Genomic DNA, 18,827 nt, shown 5'->3' on the forward strand with positions numbered 1-18,827 from the left:
ATTTCTAATAATTGCGTCTAAATAAGTTTCGACCGTAAAAACTATTTTTTTATCTGCCGAGAAACCAAAATATTTTTAATCGAGCGTAGAACGAAACCATGCTATGCCTTTTTGGTCATTGCTTATGCATGCACACATACGCATTTACGAGTCAGGCCCGATGGCGTCAAGCACACGTGGCTTCTCAAACGTTCGTTAAAAAACACTTAAATTACTTAAAATGAAACATACATCTATAAACATATAACATACAAAAATAATAAATTAAAAAATTCTAAAATCCTAGCAGTCGGGGCATTTTCTTACTTTATGCATCTTTATACCTTATGTTCAATTGCAGTTCTTTTTAATAAATATACAGATATGACGCTTATGAAATACTTTCGACGGCATTGCTCGTTGGTTCGCCACTCAGAATATTTATGGATCCATATATTATAGACATTGAAAAGCATAATATCAATTACTGTAATATGTCAGCTTTTCGTCAACTCTGATACCTCCCGGGGTAGAAATACTCAAACACCGATCTTATGGGTTTTAATTTGTCATTGGATAAGCGAAATCGATCTTCCCAAATTTCTCGGCTATCGAATCATATAGAACGATAAATTACTTGATTTTGACCAGCCGTCATAGGAATGCCAACAAATTCGTATAATTCGTACGTCGTAAGATTGAATGAGACATTATATATATTTATTAGTATGAGAGCAAATCTCTTCTGCGATTTCATTTATTAGGAAAAGGCGGAAGGTGTCTTCGATTGCTGAGACATTCTCACTCCCATTAAATAAAAAAGCTTCATGCACATAGCCAAAATGAATTATCTGAAGGCAAAGGTAGCGGACGTGAGCTCCAAACATGCCCTGACATCGATATATAAATAGTTTCTTGCAAAATAATACATATATTTTTTTTATAATAAAATGTAGAAATCATACTTACATAGAATATTCGAATGTTCCGTGTTTTCATTACACTCCGATGAATATGGTATATTTGATATGAACTATAAATATTGAAAATTTGTTATTACTGCTTTTATAATAAATAATAATTTAAAATGTAAATGTGAAAAGTACTTACATCGTAATTGCAATTATCTTCGTCTGATTCCAATTCGAGCAATTCAATCAAGTCTTCGTTATGCGAGAGAGGTTTTACACTTTTAAATTTGAGATCCAATATATTGAAATCATTATATATTTTGGCCATCGCTATAAATATTATTTAAACTAAAGGTTGTATATATTAAAATTATTTAACGAAGTAAAAATATTAAATATAATTGTTAAATCAAAATATAATTTAGAACGGCAGGAATATTCTGCGCTTCGACGTAACTCCCCCGACGACAGGCAAACAAATACTGACGCACGAGATTGAAACGTCGTCTAATGCGTGCGTCAGAGCGAGTTAGAGCATAAGACAGGTGTCTCGCTCTCTCGCTCTGTCACACGCACTTGTGCATCTCGCTCGCAAACATATAAGCGAATCCGTGCGAAAGAAAAGGGAATATACTCACCGTCCGAAATAATCACACATTTCTCGCTTGCGAAATTTTCTGACAAAGCGATATAGCACGGGCGTATGAATCATAACAAAAAATTATATTTACTTTGGTAGTTGCGACATAGGCAACATTTTTATTGAAATCTACGGTAATCAGAAAACAACAAATGCATGTATTACAACTGCGATTAGGACACATGCGCATTTAGAAAATCTTATTATAATTATTTTATGACCAAATGTAAAAAATTCAGGATTCAAATAAATTAAAAATATAAACTGAATGAAAATTTGAACATTTTTTTTTTATAACAATATTTTAACATTATTAGACCGGTTATATATAACTAAGTTAAAAAATCAATCTTAGTTACCATCTGGGAAATTGCTCCTCATAAAAAAATGGCATAACAGTTTGGCCATGACGCGTAATTTATTTAAATACAAATTTAAAGTCTCGTTTATAGAGTTACATGACAACTGAAAAGGTTTATTTTAATATTATTTTATAAATTCATTTAGTTAATATAACTAATTGTTAATACACTAAACAAATTTAATCAAAACATAATATAAAAAAAATATGTATTATTTTGGTGACGGGAGACAGATTAAGACGCTGCAGTAGTGTTTTTAGTGAAAAGTTAATGAAGTTACATGTTAAAATATTATTATAGTTACAGTGAACGGTGGGCGATGCCCGCCAGATCGCCAAAAGAAAGTGTCTCCTCTACGCCAGTGCAACCAGACTGCCGCCAAGTTTTAGCCATAATAAACTTAATAAATACATATAAATAGGCTCCCTACAATATTATAATTTATTTCTTAATGCACATGGTGTTTCTTTATTCTATTTAGGAAATCCGCTACATTTTTATTTTCCGAATTGTTTTAGGAATATAATTATACAAATTCACACCTCCGTACATTATTCCCCTGGCCGTACTCGTTTTCTTATACCTAACTATCCTTAAATTGTCTCTATTTATATTATTATTAAATTATTATTAAATAAAATATTCATTTTCAATATTTCTTGAACATCCAATCATTTCAATCTATCAACCATACTTCTACAATTAGTAAATCTATTTTTATTTAAAGCTACTCTCATTTCCCTATTTTGTAATTTTTGCAACATCGTTTTATCTAATTTTTTAAGCATGCATAATATGGTTGCACAATAATAAAATAGGGCAATATAATAATATTGTAGATTATTTTTTTGTGTTTATATTTAATATATTTTTTTGTGTTTATATTTAATATATTTTTCATTTTTTCTACTATTTTTAAAAAATATAGTTACAATGTTCCTTAAAATTAAATTTTTTACCTACAATTACTCCTAAATATTTTATATCATCAATTATTTATATAATAGAGTTATCTATAACTATTTTTATATTATTATTTAACATATCTTTATGCATAATTAATAAACATACATTTAGTTTTATTCTCATTTAATTTAAGTAAATTATTTTTCAACCATATTTCTATTATACATAATCCATTATATAAATTATCTACAACTTCTTTAACATTATTATTCATGCAATATATTAATGTGTTTGAAAACTATGATGATTAGGCACTCGTCTTCGGATGTATTTTACTATATTTATTGCAGTAGTTAAGTGTTGTTTTAAACTTTCTGGCAAAGCTTTCGATGCAAGTACATGATGGTGCAACATGAAATGCGTTATTGTAATTGTAACTTGTAGTGATTCTGTCTAGATGTATTTGCTCAACATTGCTGGGGCACCATCGGTGCCAACTGAGCTTATCATATACATTGTATATCATTGCCTATCACATACATAAAAGTCTTTTATATATAAATATAAATTCTTCTATCATTTCTTTCTTTCAGAAGAATTCCTGAATAAGGCATGGTATATCTAGGGCGATATGGTCCACTGCCAGGCGTTCCTGGTCCATAGTCTAGCTGTATTGTGTATTGTTCCCTGTATGTTTCTGGTGCACCAGAGTAGTCACGGCGAAATTTTCCATATAGCGTACAATGACTTTCCAAGGAATCAATTTGTAATTTATTTATTACATCAATTATCTCTCTTTTTGCTGTCAGCTTTCGGTGTTCTATAATCCTTTTAAAATCATTCACCAGTGAAAGCATGAACAATCTGTCTGAATCAGATCCTCGATTCTGTTCACGGTCCTTTTTAAATGTGATTCTTTTTTTAATACATCTAGCAAGCCATCACCTTCGGTTTTCTTCTTATTGCCACCTTGTGTTTTATTGTTTGAAATAGTGTCCCTGAGAAACTGTAGCTGACTTAAATATGTGTCGGGACTCTTACGTGAAATAGATGATCCACTTCTAGCACCTGCTCTGTGTTTCAATTCCCTGCTGAAACACGTATTGGTATTTTTCCACTTTTGCTGTAATGATTTTCCTGAAAAATAAAAATAATTTATTACAGATATCTCGCTACAGGATGTTTCCTGGGATAATTGAGTCATAATTTTCGTATCGGTTTTACTACTCAGAGAAATTATTTATAAAGTATGCTTGGCAATTTGGGAGAATATGAGATATACAGAATTTTCAGAATTGACGGAAGAAAACTGGTTTGAGATAGCTAATGGATTTAATAAAAATGCGAATTATCCCAATTGCATAGGTGGTATTGATAGGAAACATATAAGGGTAATAAACCCACACGACTCATCTGCATCTTACAGAGATTTGTTTGCTAATTATTTTATGGATGAAAATCCATTACAATGGCAAGACAGAGTGGCAGGTTAGATTGTAAGGGAAACTGGGGCAAGATGGGTTACTTAAAACAAAATTCGTCATATACAGAAAATTAAAATGTTAATTGAAAAACTCATATAATATATAGGAAGTAACACTTATAGATTAATGTTTGATAAATAAATCTTGTTTCAAGTTAGACCACATATTTTTATGTCAAATAGGAATTAAAGTTAACATATCAAATTTCCCGTTTTGCCCCATAGTCGGGCCAACATGGGAAACGCTACGGGGCAAAAAGAGTAAACATTTTAGTCCGGCAGGTTATTACATGTCGCTCCAAAGTCGATTTTGGCACATTATATGTAGCTCAGGCTCTAAGAAATCCCATCCTTTCAGAAAGAACAGCGCTTACTGCTCTTTTCATGTCAACTTCTTCACATTTTCAGCGATCTGTTGTCTGTTTATAATTGCGAACCATTTTAACTGTTAACAAAAAAACAAACAAATTATAAATGTTGACGTAGAAAAATGTTGACGAATACCGTAAAGTAGAGGGGTAAAACGGGATACTATCGCATTATGTCACGACATTATTTTAGCTAAAACAGAAGCTGCTAGTGAAACCAGCTTTTATTTTGTTGTATGTGTTTTTTTTACATTTTGTGATTCTATATGAAACTTGGTAAAATACTAGCAATGCATTTCATACAACAGAATTTATATGTTTGCACATTCGTCTTTGATTATTAAACTTGTCTAATTTTCTTTGATAAATTCTTTGGATTTACTAATGTATTTAGAATGCATTGTTGTAATGAGCTGTTTTAATTTATCTACATGGTTTCATAGTATCCTTAACCAAAACTTTCGTACAAACCGAACACATTATTTAATAAAGCCATTGATTACTTGTGATTCATAATGTTAAATTTAATAAATCATATTTTCTTGATTTAGGGTTTCAATTTTCTTCTTCTACTTTCACTATCTTGTAACACTATCTTTATTTTTAGTGGATGCTCTCTTGTAACTGGTTCAAAATTATCAGCTCTATTGAAAATATTAGAAATAAATTTAAAATAAAGGATTAAACTTCTCAGGCCCCTAGGTTGAAAGCCGCTGGCCTAAATTATGATGTTCTGAACTATAGCTCAGTAATATTTCAGTTGAAAACGTAATAAATACATATTATATGTATAAACGAGAAATCTAACCTCTTTCGTAAAAATACATCAAACGTCAAATGCGTTGCTACTGCGCACTTGCTTTGCGCAGATTATTTTTTTATAAAGTTAGCACTACCGAACTGTCTTTTTATTCTCGATTAAATTGCATGGACGATTGTTCACATTTTTTTTAATTTGCTGCATATACATCGGTAGTGTAAATTTCAAACTAAATTGGCGTGTCAGAAATTAAAGAAACGCCAATTGGGATCTAAAGATTTGAAAAAATATTTTATGTCGATGTTTCGAGTAGAAGTCACACAAAAACACGTGTGACTTCTATAAATGCATGGAGACTGGCTGCCTAGTGTGCGGTCTCTACAAAGAACTCCATACATTTCTTTGCGTTGTCTCTGTTGTTTTCTGGTTGCGAGCAGGCACTGGCTGCTCGCAACCAGAAAACAGCCAAGTTGTACATTCTAAGACTGGAGTTTGGAACATAAGATGCATTGTGGTCATTGCGAACCATATTTTTTTGTTGTACAAGGGAATCCATAAGCAGCATAATCGTCTTTCCATTGAAGTTTTGTTGACTACTACAATCACTATACAATCGTTTACTAAAATCAATTAAAAAATAATTAGAAATCACGTATAAAATGATTATAATTGTAATATTGTGGTGACGGGATGGTGACGGGTGGCATTTAGCCACAGATTGAGCCGCTGCAGTAGTATTTTATTAATGATTTAAGATTTACATTATTGTAAATTTGCATACGGGGCACGTCGGCGCCCGTACCAAACGCGCCGAAGATTTCCAGAAGAGAGAAAAAACCGTCACGCCAGTGTTACCTGAGTGCCTCCAAGTTTTTGCCATAATGAAATCTAAATTTAAATATAAATATAAACAGGCTCCACAATATATTATTCAAAATTTGCGAGAAAAATGCTTGTTTGTGTAATTAATTTATCCTTTTCAAGCTTTAATCACTGACTAATTAAGTGTGTATTTGTTTCTGCCGCAAATTGATAGGTAACGTACGTTTCTCGATATACTGCCAATGTCACAGAAGCAATGGTAGACTCAGGTACAGAGTATGGCCGGTTTCACACGTGCCGGGTGGATTTGCCCGGCACCGGGCTGGCGTCGTGTAGTGGGGGTGGTGTTGTATGGGCAGCGTCGGGCCGGCGCCGGATGGATTCGTCCGGCACGTCTGAAATGGTAGGTACTAGCCCATCCAACACTATCCCCATTAGGCCGGTTTCACACGTGCCGGGTGGATTTGCCCGGCACCGGGCTGGCGTCGTGTGGTGGGGGTGGTGTTGTATGGGCAGCGTCGGGCCGGCGCCGGATGGATTCGCCCGGCACGTCTGAAATGGTCAGTACTAGGCCCGACGCTGACTGCCGGGTTGTCGCCGGCCGCGCTCATAAAACTGTCCGGCGCCGGGTACCGAGTTGAGTGTGGTGGGGGTAAAACTCAAACATGAACCGGGCCGTTGACAGTGATTGTGGTATCTTGTAATAAAATTATTAAATATATTCCTCGTGTTTAGGCAATAGCGGAAGAAATAGACTTCGAAATTTTAATTATATGAATGTAATCTCTTTTAATTATCTTAGTAGAATACATACAAAAATAAAAAAATAACGCGAAATGTGTGGAAGGACTTATGTGAAGCCGTTAATCCTAAATTACTGGCACCAGTTGACAGGGTATAGGTCGGGTTGGGAAGAAACCGGCCAGAGACCGGCCACGTGTGAAAGCCTTGTAAACGGCGCTGGCCCGGTGCCGGGTGAATCCATCCGGCACGTGTGAAACCGGCCTTACACGGCACCAGCCCGGTGCCGGGCAAATCCACCCGGCACGTGTGAAACCGGCCATACTCTGTACCTGTCTATCATTGCTTCTGTGATATTGGCAGTATATCGAGAAACTATCTATAAAAATGTAAAAAATCCATAATAAACGTTATTTTTGCCTGTCCCTGTTTAGAGTTTTATAAATATGGTAAAGATTAGAGGACCTCATTAAAATGAAATAAACAAAATGAGTGCTTTATAACTAATTTTATTCTAATCGTTTTAAATTTATTTGCTGTTAAATAATTACTAAACAAGTGTTCAATTGTCGGTGTATTCAATAGTCTACGTGTGCAGTTGTCACTGTGTACAACTGTCGTGTGTTAAGTTGTCACGTGTTCAATTATCATGTGTTTAGTTGCCTGCTTACCGTATATAGAATTGAATGGTATTTAGAAATGCGATAACTGCTGTAATTTTAATCATACTGCTAATAAACTTAGCTTAACTTGAAAATAACTTTTGTAAATATATTGACAAGATCCATTAATCAGTCTGATCCGCCATATTGTTTCAAATTATGAGTTATTAAAAAAAAAACTCTGTGAAAATAATATGTTAGTAGAAAATTTAAAAAATGTATTGTAACATCTGTATACCATTAATAGTTCTTGAAAGTATAAGCTTTATAGTAAATACAATGTTTTTAAATTAATTTTTATAGCTTTTTATGGACTATAAAATTAATATATATAAAATTATGGATTATAAATTTTAAATCCCTGCTCGATAATTTAGTGATATTTGGACCAAAAATTGATAGAAACTGACGTTTATCTGTCAACTCCGAGTTATAATGGCGATGCCTCAATTTTTCAAAACTGGTATTTTATTATTTTATATCATATTATTTTATAAACGCATGTTTAATATTATTTGCGGTTACAATTTAATATTGAAATCGACATATATTGAAAATTTGCTATTCGATCTTCATAGGAATCCATTTTTATTAGATTTTCGCACTATCATTGTGATGATGCCCTCAAGATCATCTCATATGCGTAGTGCGAAAATGATTACTTACGATTCGAATTACTTGTTCAGATGGTCCTTTATGTCAACCATAAAATGGACGTATCACACGGTAGGTTTCACGAACTGAAACGCGATTTTCGAAATAAATTGGCACAATTTACAAGCGTTGTTCTGGCGTAAGTCTATTCATGGTGAAATGGCAAACCAAACTGAGCACAAATCAGCTGTCGCCTGAAAAAGTTTTGTCAATTCGAAAAACAAACCTCTTAAAACAACACTTTTAAAAGATCCACTTTTGTCTTGTTCTTCTCGGATCGATAGATCAGAAGTGGTTTTTATTTGCCATCACAGGCGGTTTTTGCTGTTTTATGTGCTGGATAAGTTGTAAACTTTTAACCACTTTTACCAGATCAGATATATAATATTAAATTTGCATTTATAAATGTCTCCTTTATCCTTTGAATAAATATATTATCTTTGTTGTATATGAAATTTTAATCTCTACGACAATATGCATGCTAACTTGATCCTTCTTCTTAAACTTAGCTTTTTTTATATTTTAATATTAAACTTTATTTTTGCAGAACCTGACATTGAAAACTATTTAGAAACATTCGATTTCATCAACACAAGTCGACTTAAAGTCGAGGTACTAATATGTGATATATTACATCTCAATACATTTTATATTACATAGTGTTTTTTTCATTCATCGAAAGCCAGAAGAAGTAAGCAGGGTAGATACCTATATTGACAATGTAGACGACATGTTTGAAATAGGTTAGATGTACTATTACATTTTAATATGTGCGATTCGATTATACTATTTTTTTATATGAATTCAGAAATGCACGATGTTAAAGATAAACTAAGAGTGAATACTCACCAAATTTATGATGTGAGTATTATTCAAATAGTATTTCAAAAGTAACAATTTATCTAACAAATATAATTTAAATTTTAGAAACGAGAAAGAGTTCACCGTATGCAAGGCGATTTAAATATTTTCAAGTTTAATAAAGCATTAACAACCAAAATTAATTTTTCAGCGCGTATAAAAAGTCATGGTATTGCTCGTATCTTTGAATGCATCAAATGTAGTAAGATATTTAAAACTAAATATAATCTTTCAAAACATACTAAAAATCATAAGGACCCTTGCGTATTTGAATGTGATAAATGTGGAATAGTATGTAAATTTAAATCTAATCTTAAAAAACATATGCAAACTCATAGTAACGTTCGTGACTTTGAATGCGATATATGTAGTAAAACATTTAAAACTAAAAGTAATCTTTTGCAACATATAATAACTCATAGCGGAGCTCGTGTCTTTGAATGCAATAAATGTGGAACAGCATGTAAATTTAAATCTAACCTTAAAAAACATATGCAAACTCATAGCGACGTTCGTGACTTTGAATGTGTTGAATGTGGCAAAATGTTTAAAACAAAAAATAATCTTACAAAACATATAAAAAGTCATAGCAACGCTCGTTACTTTGAATGTGATAAATGTACCAAAACATTTAAAACTAAAAATAATCTTTCACGACATATAATAACTCATAACGAAGCTCGTATCTTTGAATGCAATAAGTGTGGAACGGCGTTTAAATTTAAATCCAATCTTAAAAAACATATGCAAATTCATAGCAACGCTTGTAACTTTGAATGTGAAACGTGTGGAAAAGCATTAACAACTAAAAGCAATCTTTCAGTGCATATAAAAAACCACAGTGGTGCTCGTAATTTTGAATGTGTAAAATGCGGAAAAAGGTATAAAACTAAATCCAATCTTTTGTACCATATTCAAACTCATGGCGGTGCTTGTGACTTTAAATGTGAAAATTGTGGTAAAGCATTTAAAACAAAATGCCATCTTTCAAAACATATGCACTTTCATTGATAATACGTGTCTTTAACCACTCGAAGCAAGGCTCAAATATCAGACGGTAATGGTGAGCTATTAGAAGATAATATCCCACAACAAGACCAACAAATACTGGCAAGACATACATAATCTAGAATGCCTAAGAATAATTGGTGTCTATATAATTAAGACTACAATCCTCATCCACCTACTAAGTCCGAAATTCAAGAATTTATCTTGGTATTTAAAGACTAGGATGATACAAATTATAACTTTCGAATTAGCACCCAAGATGGTCCGACTGACCATCTGATGATAAATATTGTAATGAATACCAAAAATACAGATTTTCATGAGAAATAAGTAAGAAATTAGTTAATGAACATAATAAATTATAATAATTACTAATATTAATGTTTTTTGATAGGTTTACGTTAGTGATCAAGAGTACTTTTCAAGTGATGACAACTCAGTCGACGAAGTTCAGATGGAATACTGGCCACAGTCACTGTTGATGAATTGATAATTTAATAATGGATTATTTCCAGGACCACTCATTTTTCACTTTAAATTTGTCTGATAGAACATAATTGATATTTTTTTTACTTCATATAGCATTGATTAATATAGCATTGTTTATTATTTGAAGAAGAACAACAATTTTGTTAATTAATTGCTTTTTGCAAATTTTATTCAAATAAAATTTATAGAACCCTCTCAACTGCATCTTTCAATAAAATCATATGTTTACCTCTATATACGTATATTGTGTTTATAGAGATGCATCGGAATTGAAATAAAAGTTGCTCAGTGGCAGCATGTAAACATTGTAGTGGGGCAGCAGCAATAAAAGTTGAAAAATTGAGAGAAATATCCTTAAGAAAAGTAAAATATTTACTATATAAGATATTATTATATGTATATAAGAAGTCGCGACGTATAGTGCGGCAAAAAGCGACGACAGGTGACGCGTGACGACAAAAAGTGACGACAGGACTCGATTATACCAGGGCTGTGGAGTCGGAGTCGGAGTCGGAGTCGTGGAGTCGTGGTGTTTTGGCCGGAGCTGGAGTCGGAGTCGTGAAAAATGAGCAACCCCGAGCATTTTTTAAATTATGAAATTTATGAATTTTTAATTGAGTAATAATGAATGTGTATAGCGTATGAATATTAAACGTGTAGAAAAACACCAAAAATACCTTATAAAATTAAACTTTTTTGAGTCGGAGTCGAAGTCGGAGTCGGAGTCGGAGTGGAGTCGTGTTGTTGGTAAATATCGGAATCGGAGTCGGAGTCGTGTTTTTTTTAACGACTCCACAGCCCTGGATTATACGGTAGATTGCCGCGTGAGAGTTCAATTATCCAATGACAGATGACGCGCGCGGCGGTGTTTGTTGGTGGGGGCGCAGACTGCTTATGCTCCAGGGTCGCACCTTTGGGGCGCGCGTGTAGGGCTTCATGAGGCGCGAGAGCGTAGCGTACACTGGCGCGTAGCGTGCTTCGCTCCAAGCGACGTGGAACCAGTATATACTCAGGCGGCGCGCAGGGCTCCAAAGCAATAAAACGTGCAAATCCAAGAGCGCGTTGTAGCTACACCGGGTGCGCGCATAGGGCCCCGGACAGATGTTAGGGGCTTCGAGTCGAGGGGGCAAAGTCCTACGGATGCGTGTCGGGTCAAATGTGGTCTGGCCGAGCTTGGTTTGCGGCACTTGGACAGCTTCTCGCTGGAGGCGTGTGGCAGCGCCGGGTACTTCCTGGATCACGTGGTCGGCGGCGGTGGTTTTCGATGGGGGCACCTGGTAGCTTCACTAGCTCTGCAGTGACTCAGCTTACTGCAGTGGCGTTTGTGTCTGTCAGCCATCTTCAGCGCTAGTCGACCACACGCTGGAGCTCGCCGATTATAATGTAGGAGAGCGAGTAGAGGAAGTGATCTCTCGGGCTGACCGTCTGAGGTAGGGCACGAGGCACTACATAAGACGGACAAACCAAAGCATAGCAAAGTAACACAAGCAAGGCCAGAGGGCTCAGCCCTGAGGGGAACCGAGGACCAAGGCTGCGACTGAGACAACATATAAACCTTCCGAAGATCAAGAAGGTGGTGTTGTGACAAAGATGATACGCAATGCATGCAGAGCAAAGCAATGCAGGGCAGCCAACGAGAGCACGTTTCCCCGTGCGCTCGGGAGAAATACTAATGAAACTCCAATAAAATAAATGGTACTACGAGAGATGGGTCTCGCTCATCCAGCCGTCACAAGCTGGTTCACGCCCACTGGGGTTGGACGCCTAGAGCCTTAATACTGGTAACGGCACGCAACGGAAAGAATCTTGATTTCTGACTCCATTTGCTCCCACGTGTATCACGTCGTAGGTTACCAGTTTGATGACTGTGGTTGCGTCGCACCCGCACCGCGTCCCACTGACTACTGCCCCCGCGACCGCAGTATTGCCACTATGCCACACGCCCTCCTGATGCCCTCATCATACAAATTCCTCGAGATAGCGAGGCCGTCGTCGCTGTCGTGCTGGTCTGCGAACAGCTTCTTGGATGTCATCTGTACGAACTTCTTGCTCAGTTGGGGCCTCATCTGCTGGGATTCGACGAGGTCTTCCCACGACGTGCCTTCGCATGCACGCTTTACGAAGCTGCAGGCCACTCTTAACCAATTGCCTATCGGATAATGGCCCACCAACTTTCCGCAGATGGAGAATAGCACTCGCCTCGTAATTTTATTTCCCCTCTCAAGCGTCGGAATGGTGTTTCCCCGCCTAAAACGAAGGTCTCCGTCTGCGTCCCGTCTCACCTCCAATCCCAGCACTCGTCCGCCGTCCAGGTTCTCCGTCGGCTTTGACTTTAGTCCGAATCTCTTCAAGAGTGCTTCTACTCGACTCGCTTTTATGATGCTCTCGTCCACAATTATATCGTCGATATAATTATCCTGCGATAGTACGTACTCCACGATTTGACTCATTATTTTTGGAGCGCTACTAAGTCCAAAGCCAAGTCTCGTAAGGCAGTATGTTTTTCCTTCGAAACATACCAGCTGGTGGCGCCACAGGCTCTCGTCCACTTTGACTTGTAGATAAGCCGCCTTCAAGTCGATCAATTTAAGCGGTCCTCTCATTCGCCTCCACTTGCGCACAGTTTCGTCGCACGCAGGCAGGGCCGGCCCGAGGGGCAGGCAGTACAGGCGATCGCCTGGGGCGCTAGATCTTGTGGGGCGCCGTGATACCAAATAAAGGCGCAATATTCACTTAAAATTATCATACAATATTGTTAAAGAATATAATCTGATATTATTTTTTTGTATACACTACTGTGCACTCTTTAGATTATTTCACGAGTAAAAAATCGCGACAAAAATAAAACAACAAATTCTTAAATACCCACAATCTCAAAAAAGAGTATGGTGTCAAATATAATATTAAATTACTTTAATTTGAATTATATTTTTGCGCTCATGTAATGAGTTATTAATGTATTAATAGGGGGGGGGGGGGCGCGCAAATTTAGTTTTTGCCTGGGGCGCCAAATAACCTAGGGCCGGACCTGCACGCAGGCGCCTCCATCCCCGAGTTGCACTCCACGAACTTGTTAAGTTCGCGATAATCAAGTACCGGCCTAACTTTTTGTTTATTCAGCTGAGCTACAGCCATCAGCGGCAAAATCCCTCTTTGTTCCGCCCTCCATGGTTGCGGCCATCCCTCGCCAATCCACTTCTGAATTTCAGCAGTGAACTTCTCACGAAGTTCCTCTCGTTCGACGCTGCTGTAGTGAGAGACGTTGTTCCATAGCATCGCCGGAGGACCGTCTTTCCAGTTCCAAGTCGCCGTCCATGACTCGCCATCGAACGTTGCGCTAAAATCGCGATCTTTGATCGTCGCAGGGGGCAAACTCGAAGTTGCGGCCGCTTCAATCTGTCTCTCACCGACTCGCACTCGCCAGCGCCTCGCGACCGGCGCAGACGACGATTTGCCGAAAAATCGCACGCTGTCACCGCAAATCTGCACCCCCCCGAACTGCCGAATAACGTCCATTCCGCACACTATGTCCACGCCGGGCAGCAGATTTTCCATCGCGAGACACTCGACAGTCGTCGACTGACCATCGATCGTCAGATTCACTGTCGTTGTCCCTGTGCATCGCACTCTCGAGCCGTCAACTGTTATTACTGTCACTGCACTTGTCTTTTTTACTCCTGCCGACCGGCACGACACTATTGTTTGAGCGCATCCCGAATCGACGAGCGCGCGGAAGGCCCGTCCGTCGATCGTCGCAGGGACAATCGGTAACGCCGCGACGTTCACTTTGGGAGACCCACCGGCGCACTGGACCTCCCGACCTCTTTTCCCGCCGGGCAATCGCGTTGAAAATGGCCCGACCCGCCGCACGACCAGCATTCCACCCTCGTCTTGCACTCTCGTTGCAGATATGGGCCACCGCATCGGAAGCACTTCTTGCTGCCCCCTCTCCCCGCGCCGTCGTTCGTCGCTCGTCTCGCGCCGCTTCTCGCGCCGCTGACAGCGGCTCCCGCCGCCCCGACACTAGCGCCCTCCATGCTGGGTTGCCGCTCCACGTACTGCTCCAGGAGTGGCCTCGCGAACTCGACCAACTCCGACGGGGTTGCCGTTCCGCTCGCGTCGCGCGTCCCGACAGCGGTCGCCACTTCAGCTGGTAAGCAGTGGACAAAATGGCGCGACAAAAAAGCATCGCTGTCGAGGCCTGCGACCGTCGCGAGCTTCCGCATCTCCTCCATAAACACTTCTGGGTGTTCGCCATCCCATTTCCGCTTCATCAGCATGGTGTAGGCCTTTCTGCCGTCAGGAGCGAACACCTTGAACAGCGCCGCTTTAATGGCGCCCACGTCGTTCTGCGCTGTCTCACTGAGCGCGTCGACGATGGTGCTAGCGCGTCCCTCCAGAAACAATGGCACGATGGCCGCCACGTTTTCGTCACCTCGGAGCTTCGTCACTCGCTCCAGCTTGGCGAACCAGGCCACAACGTCGCCCTCGCCGTTGAACGGTCGCACCACGTCACAAATGCGCATTCCCGCCATAATGCCCGGATAGCTCGTGGTTGCGTCGCACCCGCACCGCGTCCCGCTGACTACTGCCCCCGCGACCGCAGTATTGCCACTATGCCACAATGACGGGAGGTAACGGGTGGCAATTAGACACAGATTAAACTGCTGCAGCAGTATTATATTTAACGATTTGAAATTACATGTTGAATATGTATATACAGAGTGAACGGGACGTTGACTTTGAAGTCTCATACGTCACAGTCATTCATTGCTATGTTTAATTATACAAAATAATAATACTTGAGCCAGTGCGAAAATAGTTGGAGCTAGTGGTCTTTGTTCGCTTTCACAAGCTGGTTAGTACGACAAATTGAGTATACGTAGAACTTCTAATAAAACAGAATTAACTGGCCGTCGTCGGTCCTATGGGAATCACATAGCCAGACATTTTCGTACTACAGTAATGTCATTGGATAATTGAACACGCACGTGGCAATCTGCCGGATAATCGAGAACTGCACCGCCACAATGACGCACGCGCCACCTGTCGTCACTTTTTGCCGCACCATACGTTACGACTTTGTTACCTTTGTGCCACCATTATTTAATTTCTTTTCATGTACAGCAGTGTCGGGGTGGTTAAGTTTGTTATAATGTTTTTAACAAGTCCATGTTAACCACCCACGACACCACTTCCGTTGCACTTCCGCACTGATAATACCACTCGACACGTTTACTACCGTACCGTTGGTAGTTAGCGTAGCGATGAGGGGGCGCAGCCCTATGGCATACAGCTCTGGTGAGGGCGCAGCCCTATGGGGTGCGGCTCCCGACCCGATGCGGCTGTAATTAAATAGTTTAAACTATTTAATAATATTAACAGTTACGTGCTGTAAATCGTTTTTTAAGGATCGAACATTTGTAACAAGACGAAAAAACGATCGATAACTTTTTTTTCAGTATGGTCCTATCCGTGGAGCAGAGAGGGTAATAATATTCAAACTAACGTGTTTTTAACATTAAAACCAATAATACTAGTGCGAATTAAAAATCCTTCCCTGCGCGATGTAAAAAAAAATGTACTCTAAAAAAATTTTCAAACTCCTGAAAATGCTAGGACAATCTCCGGCGAAATATAGAGAGACTCATTCAAAAAAACAACGCGAGTAAAACACGTAAATAATTTTTTTTAAGAATATATTATCGCGTAAAAAATATAAACTATTTATATATATATATATATATATATATATATATATATATATATATATATATATATATATATATATATATATACATATATATACTATATAATATATAATATTTATTTATTTATTTATATACACTGCTCAATAATTATGCGATATTTGGACCAAAAATTGACGTTTAACTGTCAACTGCAATGGCGATGCCTCAAATTTTCAAAACCGGTATTTCATATTTTTTCATAAACAAACGTTTAATATTATTTGAGGTTACAATTCAACATTGAAATGAACATGTATTGAAAAATTGTTACTCGATCATCATATAAATCCATTTTTTTAGATTATCATTGTGATTATACATTAAAGTTTATATATTGCTAGTTGAACCCAAAACATAAATCTTTCATATTCATCTAATAAGTATTGAATGTTTCAATCACACCATGGCCCATTACTTGAATTAAACCATGGAGGCAAAACAGTCAATGGGATAATTATAGACTATTATTACAGCTTACGATCAATTGCTATGATGAGCTAGCTCTATTTTATGAAATTTTGATCTACAGGGCAATTTGCATACTAACTTTGTCATTCTTCTTAATCTGAGCATTTTTTTTACTTTTAATAATAAACTTTTTCTTTGCAGAACCTGATGTCGAACACCACATAGAAACATTCGATTCCAACACGAGTCGACTTAAAGTCGAGGTACTAATTAGTAATATACCATATCTCAATACATTCAATCTAACATAGTGTCTTTTTCCCTCATCTAAAGCCAGAAGACGTAAGCAGGAAAGATACGTGTATTGACAATGTAGACGACATGTTTGAAATAGGTTAGATGTACTATTACATTTTAATATGTGTGATTCGATTATACTGATTTTTTATATTAATTCAGAAATGCACGATGTTAAAGATATACTTAGAGTGAATACTCACCAAATTTATGATGTGAGTATTAATCAAATAGTATTGTGAAAGTAACAATTTATCTAACAAATATAATTTAAATTTTAGAAACAAGAAGGAGTTCACTGTATGCACGGAGATTCGAATAAGTCTGATAAAGCATTAACAATCAAAACTAATTTTCCAGCACATATAAAAAGTCGTAGTATTGCTCGTATCTTTAAATGTGTCAAATGTAGTAAGACGTTTAAAACTAAAAATAATCTTTCAAAACATACAAATAGTCGTAAAGAAGCTTGTGTATTTGAATGTTATAAATGTGGAATAGTATGTAAATTTAAATCTAACTTTAAAATGCATATGCTAATTCATAGTAACGTTCGTGACTTTGAATGTGATAAATGTAGTAAAACATTCCGAACTAAAAATAATATTTTGCAACATATAAAATCTCATAGTGACATTCGTGACTTTGAGTGCGTTGAATGTAGTAAAATGTTTAAAACTAAATATAATCTTACAAAACATGTGAAAAATCACAACAATGCTCGTTATTTTGAATGCGATAAATGTAGCAAAACATTTAAAACTAAAAATAATCTTTCACGACATATAATAACTCATAGCGAAGTTCGTGTCTTTGAATGCAATACGTGTGGAGCGGCGTTTAAATTTAAATTCAATCTTAAAATACATATGCAAATTCATAACGATGCTCGTAACTTTGAATGTGAAACGTGTGGTAAAGCATTAACAACTAAAAGCAATCTTTTAGTGCATATAAAAACCCACAGTGATGCTCGTAACTTTAAATGTGTAAAATGCGGAAAAAGGTACAAAACTAATTCCAATCTTTTGTACCATATTCATACTCATAGAGGCGCTTGTGACTTTAAATGTGAAAATTGTGGAAGAGCATTTAAAACGAAACGCAGTCTTTCAAAACATATGCACTCATCAATTAAGTCTTGTCTTTAACCACTCGAGCCAAAGCTCGAATATCAGAGGGCAATGGGGAACAAATCAAGCCACTAGTTGACAATATCCCCCAACCAGACCAACAAATACTGGCAATACCTAAAACATATATCGTCAAGAATGCCTAAGAAATCTCAAAAATTCTTAAATATAAAACTATTAAACAGTCAGTCGTTATGTTACATGAGGCATAGAGTATGGTTCAAAATGAAGGCTTACAATTAGATATTTTGAGTGGAAGATCAAATAAGTAAGTGGAACTTACAGGACAACAAGCTTAAGGAGCTGATTAAACAATATTAATGGAAACAACAGAAACAACTAGTTGGGGGATGACCCAAAAAAATATGTAATGATTACCTCAACGAAGATCTGGACAAATGGAAACCATAGCTCATAAAACATCGATGTGTGCTCGTATATCGCCAGTGTTCTATATGAGTGACTGTTAATAAAAAAATCCTTGGGGGTTGGATTAATATAGCATTGTTTAGTATTCGAAGAAGAAGAATAATTTTGTTGATTAATATTTTTTTTGCTGATTTTATTCAAATAAATTTATAGAACCCTTTCAA

The 18,827-nt window shown here is 37.2% G+C and overlaps 1 protein-coding gene and 1 long non-coding RNA gene across 12 annotated transcripts; one reads left to right on the plus strand and one right to left on the minus strand.

The window, feature by feature from the left end:
• Positions 1 to 949: 949 nt before the first annotated feature.
• LOC148234395 (uncharacterized) lies at positions 950 to 5,810 on the minus strand. Of its 2 annotated transcripts, none has more exons than XR_015809928.1 (4): positions 5,458 to 5,810; positions 4,572 to 4,726; positions 1,090 to 3,935; positions 950 to 1,012 (listed from the first exon to the last, which is right to left on the minus strand). It is a non-coding gene; the product is annotated as an uncharacterized LOC148234395 (long non-coding RNA). The 2 variants fall into 2 exon arrangements; XR_015809929.1 differs by lacking the exon at positions 5,458 to 5,810 and adding an exon at positions 5,153 to 5,451.
• A 2,135-nt stretch (positions 5,811 to 7,945) lies between these two features.
• On the plus strand, positions 7,946 to 18,827 carry LOC148234396 (uncharacterized). 10 transcript variants are annotated; one of them, XM_088187798.1, is made up of 7 exons: positions 7,946 to 8,097; positions 8,836 to 8,900; positions 8,971 to 9,031; positions 17,006 to 17,067; positions 17,138 to 17,198; positions 17,264 to 17,316; positions 17,383 to 18,827. In XM_088187798.1, exons 1-7 carry the CDS (start codon positions 8,070 to 8,072, stop codon positions 18,250 to 18,252), a joined length of 1,200 nt encoding a protein of 399 aa, XP_088043924.1. In that variant the 5' UTR covers positions 7,946 to 8,069; the 3' UTR covers positions 18,253 to 18,827. The 10 variants fall into 10 exon arrangements, with proteins under 10 accessions (XP_088043924.1, XP_088043932.1, XP_088043934.1 ...); XM_088187806.1 differs by having other exon boundaries at positions 7,950 to 8,097; positions 17,116 to 17,198; positions 17,383 to 17,462; XM_088187800.1 differs by lacking the exons at positions 17,006 to 17,067; positions 17,138 to 17,198; positions 17,264 to 17,316; positions 17,383 to 18,827 and adding exons at positions 9,097 to 9,149; positions 9,216 to 9,234; positions 9,301 to 10,487; positions 10,552 to 10,845 and having other exon boundaries at positions 7,985 to 8,097.

Source organism: Plectrocnemia conspersa, unplaced genomic scaffold, assembly GCF_051122295.1.
Source record: "Plectrocnemia conspersa isolate PC_06_02 unplaced genomic scaffold, ASM5112229v1 ptg000006l, whole genome shotgun sequence".
Lineage (NCBI taxonomy): Eukaryota > Metazoa > Arthropoda > Insecta > Trichoptera > Polycentropodidae > Plectrocnemia > Plectrocnemia conspersa.

What these genes read in the sequence shown, in the direction of transcription:
- LOC148234396 (XM_088187798.1), top strand. Translation starts at nt 8,070, where the DNA reads ATGGCGATGCCTCAATTTTTCAAAACTG. An exon ending in CGAGTCGACTTAAAGTCGAG is followed by an intron (nt 17,068 to 17,137) that starts GTACTAATTAGT and finishes CCTCATCTAAAG; the next exon opens with CCAGAAGACGTAAGCAGGAA. An exon ending in ATACTCACCAAATTTATGAT is followed by an intron (nt 17,317 to 17,382) that starts GTGAGTATTAAT and finishes TTTAAATTTTAG; the next exon opens with AAACAAGAAGGAGTTCACTG.